The sequence below is a fragment of the Alosa alosa genome, chromosome 18, assembly GCF_017589495.1.
Source record: "Alosa alosa isolate M-15738 ecotype Scorff River chromosome 18, AALO_Geno_1.1, whole genome shotgun sequence".
NCBI classification, from domain to species: domain Eukaryota; kingdom Metazoa; phylum Chordata; class Actinopteri; order Clupeiformes; family Clupeidae; genus Alosa; species Alosa alosa.
The window spans coordinates 5,671,980-5,681,979 of NC_063206.1; the positions used below are offsets into that span (position 1 = coordinate 5,671,980).

General features: G+C 47.0%; 1 protein-coding gene across 1 annotated transcript in view; it reads left to right on the top strand.

Moving 5' to 3' along the window:
• Positions 1 to 10,000, top strand: part of kcnh1a (potassium voltage-gated channel, subfamily H (eag-related), member 1a) — a 106,285-nt gene that overhangs the window by 56,481 nt on the left and 39,804 nt on the right. The window contains exon 12 of the mRNA XM_048270286.1: positions 8,344 to 8,540. Coding sequence (XP_048126243.1) covers positions 8,344 to 8,540 — 197 coding nt within the window. The remainder of the gene's footprint in view (positions 1 to 8,343; positions 8,541 to 10,000) is intronic.

A 10,000-nucleotide genomic window follows, 5' to 3' on the forward strand; every position in this document is an offset into this window, starting at 1 on the left:
AAGTGGTCGCAAATCTGTGTTCTTCCCAGGGTACTAGAAGGCTTTGAATTGACTAGTGCGTTAAACTCAGCTGCTCTAATACACACCACACATCACGTATCACACCCACACACACCGCACGGACTTTACTTGAGCTCAGAAGAGCACCTTTGATTGGCTTCTGGGGGTGAACAAATCAGCCAATGCGTGTCCTCAGTTGCTCTTGAAGTTGTTCATTAAGTAATGTGGTGTTCACTTCACCCATTTGCCTGCAATGGACACCTTGACACCCGTGGTCTAGACCCTGCATGGCTATTAAACACGCCAGCCTTGTGAATAATTCTGGCCCGCCTCTTCACAGTCCACTCATCCACGACACTGGAGGGTTAAGGAGGACTGGTCAGAGAGGCAATGCAGCTGGGGTGGGGGTGTCCCAGAGATGAAGTGTAGTCCTCCAAAGGGCCAGCAGCAAGATGAAGATGATGAAGATGAAGATGATGATGATCATGATGATGAGGATGATGATGCCAACGTTCAGAGTAGAGATGATGAAGCTTGGGGCAGCCATGTTGGATGTGGGAAGGTCAGAGAGAGGAAGGGAAGACATCCAAAGGGCCTGCAGGACGACGATGATGGTGATGATGGTGATGATGATGATGATGATGATGATGATGATGATGGTGATGACAACGTTCAGAGCAGCCATGTTGGATGTGCAGTTATGGGGCCCTGAGTGCATCGGAGCTGAACTGCCAGTAGATGAAAGAAGGTGGAGAAGGTTTAGACACGGACGTGGGTGTTTGAAGGCTAAGATGTAGTGTAGTCCGGCTCTTAGTGGAGCGGCCTGACAGAGGATCAAATTGCGGCTCCACCCAGTGCCTGGCGGTCAGAGGCACCAGAGATGTGGGGATGAGAGGAGCTCGTGACAGGTCTTGGAGTGTCACTTCTCTGTGGAGGAGAAGCAGCACTGCCACACAGGCGTGCACTTCTGAGAACGCCTACACAATGCCACCGGGACGGGGCCAAGGAAGTTGTGAAGGCCTTCCTGTGGATGCAAAGCCGCTTTAGAGACATGGCAAGGATTTAAGGACAGACACATCTCCCTCAGGCCATTATATGTACAGAAAGATCAAGGATACGAGAGATACAACCAGAAATGCAGCCTATAAATTCCTGGCAAGTCTTATTGGCAAAATTGGAGCCAGACTCTGGAGCTGATCAGCAGCTGTTTCGTGCTTTCGTCCCTTAAAACATGGCAGCGTACTGTATGTACTGGACAGCGTAAGACTGGACATGTGTGAAAGTGCATTTTGCAGACCATAGGAGACACAATTGTGCTTTTCTTATACATACTTATGCATTTTTGGAAAGGTTGCGGAAAAAAGTAAAACATAGAAGGAGAGGTGTTAAGAGCGACTGATTAGGTATTCCGGCATATGTATGAAAACAGCGCATGTGTGTGGTGAAAATGGCCGCTTTTTAAATGCAATCTAGTTCATTCAGTCAATCATCAATAGAAGAAACCTTCAGAAACAACAGAACCTGTTTTTGAGAGCACCAGTTCTGCTTCATTGCACCATGTTGAAAGAAACGTTAACTTTCGTGTACATGTGAACGTAATAATTACTTTTGCCTTGACTGACATCCTCCAGTTCATTATGCCACTTCCCTATTCACTATTCTAAAAATCAAATGACATTGATGTTTATAGTCCATAGGCTCGTTGGACACAAAGGCAATGTATGGAAAACCAAATGAAGACATTGAACGTTTATAGTCTATAGGCACTTTGGACACAAAGGCAATGTATGGAAAATCCAATGCATCCTCTGTGCCAGCACTGCTGCCTCTGTGTGGATGAGTTGTTTTAACCCTTAGCAGGGGGGGTTTGAACATTCTAACAGAAGATTCTGTTCCGTGTAAGGTTCTAAAATCCTATGTTGAATTCAATGAACCCAGATATTCCTTAAAACGTTCAGTTTCCAACAATCCTGTCACACCGGCGTGACGGTACTGGCTGTTAGAGAGAAGGGTGGTGATGGCGAGAACAGGAGGGGAAAAGGGGAGAGTAACGAGGTCAGCGCGGCCCGGCGGGAGATGGGTCCGTGCCCGTGGGGAGGTCAGGAGGGACAGAGTGTAATTGGCCAGGTGAGACAGTGTGGGAGTTTTCCTCTGCTGCTGATCCCTGCCTGCCTGGGGAATATGGCCAGAGACCGCAGGGCGCAGGGAAGTGTCAGGACTTTTAATCTGCTCTGATCCCGGTCTGCCTGGGGAGTACGGGCAGGGACGGCAGGGTGCACAGAGGTGTCGGGACTTTTAATTTGTGCCAACAGGTAGGAGGTGACACTCGCACAACGGGACACCTATACAGACTCTTTGTTACGCACACACGCACACAAACACACATGCAAACACACACCTACACATACCTGCAAACACACACAACTAATGAAGACCTGCCCAGCCTCTGAACAGCACAAAACACACACGTACACTTGCACAACCAATGAAGACCTGCCCAGCCTCTGAACAGCACAAAACACACACGTACACTTGCACAACCAATGAAGACCTGCCCAGCCTCTGAACAGCACAAAACACACACGTACACTTGCACAACCAATGAAGACCTGCCCAGCCTCTGAACAGCACAAAACACACACGCATTAACTTGCACAACCAATGAAGACCTGCCCAGCCTCTGAACAGCACAAAACACACACGCACCTTGCACAACCAATGAAGACCTGCCCAGCCTCTGAACAGCACAAAACACACACGTACACTTGCACAACCAATGAAGACCTGCCCAGCCTCTGAACAGCACAAAACACACACGTACACTTACACAACTAATGAAGACCTGCCCAGCATTTGAACAGCACAAAATGAGCTCTCTGTGCTCACCTTCCAGTAGGCTCTCTACGACCTCAGATAGATCTACTCATACTGGACCTGCCTCTCTGTCCTGTATCAGATAGATCTGCCTCTGTCCTGTATCAGATAGATCTACTCATTCTGGACCTGCCTCTCTGTCCTGTATCAGATATATCTGCTCATACTGGACCTGCCTCTCTGTCCTGTATCAGATAGATATGCTTCTGCTGGACCTGCCTCTCTGTCCTGCATCAGATAGATCTGCTCATACTGGACCTGCATCAGATAGATCTGCTCCTGTATCAGATAGATCTGCTTCTGCTGGACCTCCCTCTCTGTCCTGTATCAGATAGATCTGCTTCTGCTGGACCTGCCTCTCTGTCCTGCATCAGATAGATCTGTCCTGCATCAGATAGATCTGCTCATACTGTCCTGCATCAGATAGATCTGCTCCTGTATCAGATAGATCTGCTCCTGCTCCATCAGTGGAGCTGAGTGCTGTGGCGCTGATGAACACCTGTGGTAGTACTGTACACGCTCATTACCGTAATGGGTCAGCGGTCATCTCAGCTCTCCAGGCCCCTTGTTTGGAGAATGCAACCTGCCACGCTGGACACACACACACACACACACCCCACACACACCACACACTAGAGATGCACGGTTTGCGGTTACAGCCGCGGACTAAGGGTTAAACCGCGGATCGGGCGGATGACATGAAGAAATATAATATTTTCATTAAATTCGGGCGAGTGGCAGTTGAACCAATCAAATGAAAAAATATATAGTCTATACATTGTTAAATTGTGTTACCTACATCCGAAAAAAAACGAGCACACTTTGAAACAGTCAAATTTTCCTCATGCAGTAATTTGGCCTAGTTGCTTCTATGCATGCTGCTTTGTTTAGGCTTAGCCTAGACTACTAGAGATGGTGTTGCGGAATTGGTGTATTCCATTGTTTCACTGAGCAACCCCTCTCACGCACGCACAGCACACACACACACACTAAAGGTAACAAAAAGTGTAAATTAAGTAGCCTATCAGCATGTTTTCCTCTCCAGTGTGCAATAAGAAAGTAGAATAGGCTAAATGCAAGTTGACCGATGATTTATCTCCAATGTCGCGTCTCGTTGCAGAGCCTTAGGCCACTAAGCAAATCTGCAACCTATGAGGCCAGCTGCCAGTATTGGAGGAGGCCTAAACATCTCGTATATGAGACTGCCTGGGTTATTTTGTTTTCGATATTATATATAAAACACATAGTCATTGTAGCCTACCATTCAGGGAATAGGCATTTAAAAGAGACAGATTATGGAGTGATATGACTCAGAAATGACATCGGGCAATGGCAGTGCGAGATGTTCAGAACGTACGAGTTAAAACTTCTACAACCTCAATAACATCCACAGCGGAAAAAAGAAGATAAGAAAAATAGTCCGAAAACTTAGATGTGTAAGGCAAGCAAGCAAGTTTGGCGGTTGTTACTAAAAATGTGAACATGCACGTTGCACTGTTGTGCGGTGGACTTTCGGAATGAATAGAGTCAGCGTTTCTTTAATATCGAGGCGCCGTACTGTAGTTTGTCCGATCGGCCTGCTGGTATAAAATGAATTGCGCTGTCTGTCTGAAAAGGACGCGCTCTCTTCCCATGCAGTCAAAATGAATGGGAGTCTTCAGAGCAGGCTTGTCATAGTGTCACCCTGACATGACAGTGCGTAAAGTTGCCTATGATGTGAATTACTTGTTATTTTATTAAGGATTTCTTTCTTTTTGCAAAAAATAAAGTACAATAGGCATTCATTAGTAAGCTAAATAGCAGCATGTTGAAATTATGTGCCAAATTGCGTTTTTTATTACAATGATCAAATTGTAGACTACAGGCCGATGTGCGTTTTATTTGGAGACTGTTTTGCGAGAAAGAGGTAGAGTTTACTGCTGATATTCTGGGGATAGGCTACAACATAGCCAATGTAGGACTTTAGCCTTTTAATATATTTACTGCATTGGATACTGCAGTCTTTCTAAAACAGGCAAGAGCTTTCTAGCCTCACGTCAGCAGCGCCGCATCACCCATAGACATTAAAACAACCAGCGGATGGCGGGCGGGTGCGGTTTTGAAAATTGGTCAAAAAACGTTTGTGCGGATGGATGGCGGATGGATGATAAGTTTTGCTATGCAGTTACGGTTGAAATAATAGCCCATCCGCGCATCTCTACCACACACACACCATACACACAATCGAACAGCTGATGAGAACACACCCTGCCACGCTGGGGACACAACAGGCTGATGAAATCAAACAGAGCATACTACCATTAACACACACACACACACACACACACACACACACACACACACACACACACACACACACACACACACACACAATCAAACACAATCATGTATACTCTCTCTCTCTCTCTCTCTCTCTATCTATCTAATTATCTTACACACATGCACACTCACACACACACAGATGAACACCCTCACGTTCTCTCTCCCTCTCTCTCTCATTCTGCCTCAAACATAAACACCCACCCACCCACACACGCACACACCTCACACACACACACACACACACACACACACACACACACACACATACACACACACACACACTGTCTGCGGTGCTATGCCTGTGGTTGATGAGTGCTGGCAGCTCTTCAGCAGAGAGCCATCAGTGGTGTGGCAGCTAGTCAGACAGACGCTGGGGAATATTAACAGCACTGATGGCATCTGACATGCTGGGCCATGCTGGACTGCACTGCCCACACTGCAGCACCCGACCTACAGTGCTTACATACAACTTAGAGTGTACACACACACGCGCACACACGTACACACACACACACACACATACCATTCACACACACACACACATACCTTTCATTTCACACCGTCTCTGCAACCCAAACTAGAGCATTCACACACACACACACACACACACACACACACACACACACACACACACACACAACTTGGGGGCATCCACACACACTCTGCCCCCGCCTTCCGACCTCAAGCTCACAAACACACAACTCACAGCGACCCTCACTCACACACACACACACACACACAAACACACACACACACACACACACACACACACACACACACACACACACACACACACAGTCGTGGGCCAGCCATGTTAGTCTGCTGAAGAAAATGAGACCCTGTGTTTGACTTCAGGGCAAAGGTCTATGCTGACAAGGGCTTAATTAGCAAATCTAAACACACACAGACTGCAGGCTTTTAAAACTTATGCTGCAGTTTTTCTTGAAACTTTAAATCTTAGTACCAACTCCTCGAAAGGACTTGCTGACGTGCAGAAAGTTTCAAGTGACCTTCATTAATAATATATATCAGGATTAATACACCTTAAGCAAATTAGAGCTGTACTTTAAATAGTGTTCCACCTGAGCAGTCACCTGAAGGCACAGGGATGCAGTGGAGCTGAAAGAATAATATGAGCTCAATACTGCCGAGGCCGTCCACTTCTCTCTGTGGCGGACAGAAGGAGTCAGTACCCACTACCCCCCGAGGACGTCTCGAATGTGGCCATTACATAGCGCAGCAGGCAGGAGGGACCACACTTCCCAATACCCCCGAGGACGTCTCGAACGTGGCCATTACATAGCGCAGCAGGCAGGAGGGACCGCACTTCCCACTATTCCCACTACCCCCGAGGATGTCTCAAACGTGGCCATTACATAGCACAGCAGGCAGGGGGGACTGCACTTCCCACTACCCCCGAGGACGTCTCGAACGTGGCCATTACATATTCAAATGTAATGAACACTACTTGCACGGAGCTAACGTTGCAGCAGCAGCAGTCTCAGCGATCGACTTTTTATGACTCTATGTGTGTGTGTGTGTGTGTGTGTGTGTGTGTGTGTGTGTGTCTGTGTGTGTGTGTGTGTTTCCTCTGAGATGGCAAGAAATGAAAATTACACATTTATAAGACACAAGAGTAAGACTGTGTGTGTGTGTGTGTGTGTGTGTGTGTGTGTGTTCACCAATTGCTCTCTAATCTCCCTCAGAGGATATCTGTGTTTCCTAGATGGAGAGAGAGAGAGAGGGACTGCTGATTCTATTGAGCTTTATTTCCTCCGACTGTGTCTGAATAGGCAGCAGCAAGCAAGCAACACTCACAGAAATATAATGAAATGTATGATGAGAGAGAGAGAGAAAGAGAGAGATAGAGAGAGGGGGGGATCAAAAAGGGTGGGAAAGAGAGAAAGAGGGAAGGAACAGAAAAAAGAAAAGAAGATTGGGGAAGAGAGATGGATAGATAATGAGAGACAGGGCAGGAGGGAAAGACAGAGAGAGATGGATAGATAATGAGAGACAGGGCAGGAGGGAGAGAGAGATGGATAGATAATGAGAGACAGGGCAGGAGGGAGAGAAAGAGAGAGATGGATAGATAATGAGAGACAGGGCAGGAGGGAGAGACAGAGAGAGATGGATAGATAATGAGAGACAGGGCAGGAGGGAGAGACAGAGAGAGATGAGAAGGAAAGAGTTTTATGACAAGCTTGGTTAAGATGGTGAGGTGTCAGCGGAGACGCTGAGAGGGGGGGTGAGAAATGGAAAGAGGAAGGAAGGGATGTTTACCTGTGGAAAAGATGGAAGTTTGGACGAGGGAGGGAGGGGGGCTGTCAGCTGTGCAAATGGATGAGAGAACAGCTCTAAATGCCCTCCGAGGCTAAGTTCTCCCTGATTCATTAAGTGTACTGTACACACATTTGTCTGTGTGAGGGAACTATGCGTGTGTGTGTGTGTGTGTTAGTGTAAAGTGTCAGAGGTATTTGAAGTTTAATTACACCTACTTCTTAGCTCTGCCTGGACGTTATCAATCCCTTCTTGGTATAGATAGATTTAATCAGCCTTTGAGTTATTGAGCAGGCAGCGTGTGTGTGTGTGTGTGTGTGTGTGAGAGAGAGAGTGTTCAATATAAAGAGCATAGGTGAACAGAATACAAGAGACAATGTGTGTGTGTGTGTGTGTGTGTGTGTGTGTGTGAGAATGTGTGTGTTTATATCTCATCACACAGTGTCACGTTACATAAACACAGCTGGTTCATAATATAACATAAACACAGCTGGTTCATCACATAATATGCTTGCACCCTAACCTGATAATGGGCTTGTTTACTTTACTTAACGTGTGTGTGTGTGCACGTGTGCATATGTTTGTGTGTGTGTGTGAATTGAGTGTGTGTGTGTGTGTGTGTAAGTAATTATATGTATTTGCAGTGAAGGTGAGGTGGTTTCATGTCATGATGTTTTCCCTGTGCTGAGCTGCTGTTATGATGTGCTTGTATCCCTCACTGAGCCACACTGTTTGTGTGTTGAGTGCTTTATCATTTATTTCAGTGTATGTGTGTGTCCAAATGTAATGCTGATGCTTAGCTTCTGATTGTGTGTATCTAATTTTGTACTATGTGTGTGTGTGTGTATGTGCGCGCGTGCGCACATGCAGGGAAGGGTGATGTGTTTGGGGACGTGTTTTGGAAGGAGGTGACACTAGCACAATCCTGTGCCAACGTCCGAGCTCTGACATACTGCGACTTGCATGTGATCAAGCGTGACGCCCTGCAGAAAGTTCTGGAATTTTACACGGCCTTCGCCAACCACTTCTCACGGAACCTGCTACTCACATACAACCTACGCAAGCGGGTAAGTACAAACCCACAAAGCACACCCACCTTTCTTTCTTTCTTTCTTTCTTTCTTTCTTTCTTTCTTTCTTTCCTTCTTTCCTTCTTTCCTTCTCTCCTTCTCTCTTTCCCCTTTCTCATCTTTTAGGTGCTCCTGTCTTACTGTAATTGTCTGATCATTGCCAAGTTTGGCTCTGTCATGTCAGGGTTGTGTGTACAGGGTTGTGTGTACAGGATTGTGTGTAGCCCTTTGATGTCCCTTGTCACCGCCATGCTCCAGCAAGTGTGTGTGTGTGTGTGTGTGTGTGTGTGTGTGTGTGTGTGTGTGTGGGTGGGTGGGTGTTTATGAGCAGTATATGCAGTATACAGTGTGTACAGTATGTGTTTAGAGTGTCTCTGTATGGACGTGTGTGTAGGTGTGTGTATATATTGTAGTGTGTGTGTGTATGTCTGTATGTGTCCACAACCTTTTGCCGCAGTGGGTGATCTGGAGCTGGATGTGTGTGTGTGTGTGTGTGTGTGTGTGTGTGTGTGTGTGTGTGTGTGTGTGCGTGCGTGTGCATACTTTGTGGGTGCATGTGTGTGTGTGTGTGTTTATGTGTATGTGTTTGTGTGTATGTGTTTGTGTGTGCGTGCATGTGCGTGTGCGTGCGTGCGTGCGTGCGTGCGTGTGTGTGTGTGTGTGCATGCTGCTGCAGTGACAGGTCCAGAGGGGGATGGGAGTGGTGTGTGAGGGCAGACGGTGGCCCTCACTGGATCAATTCCACACACTGGAGCAGAGAGCGAGGGATGGAGAGAGAGAGAGGAGAGAGAGAGAGCGACGGATGGAGTGAGAGCAAGAGAAGGAGAGAGAGCGAGGGATGGAGAGAGAGAGAGAGAGAGAGAGAGAGAGAGAGAGAGAGAGAGTGATGGAGAGAGAGAGAGAGAGAAAGAGAGAGAGCGAGGGATGGAGAGAGAGAGAGAGAGAGGGATGGAGAGAGAGCAAGAGAAAGAGAGTGAGGGAAGGAGAGAGAGCCAGCTATGGAGTGAAGGAGGGAGGAGAAAATAGCCTGGATGAGTGGAGTGAATGTTGAATGAATGAGGGTCAGGTGGCTGTGGGAGAGAGAGAGAGAGAGAAGAGGGAAATGAGAATAAAGGAGTGGAACAGTAGAAGGGGGGGGGTCTGGTGTAGAGGGGGGGGTCTGGTGTAGAAGGGGTGGGGTAGAAGGGGGGGGTCTGGTGCAGAAGGTGCTGACCCTGGGTTTGTGTAACAACAACATCAACAATAGCACATTGCATTTCTATAGGGCCTTGATGGAGTGAGTGTAAACAACAACAACACATTGCATTTCTATAGGGCCTTGATGGAGTGAGTGTAAACAACAACAGTACATTGCATTTCTATAGAGCCTTGATGGGGTGAGTGTAAACAACAACAACACATTGCATTTCTATAGAGTGAGTGTAAACAACAACAACACATTGCATTTCTATAGAGCCT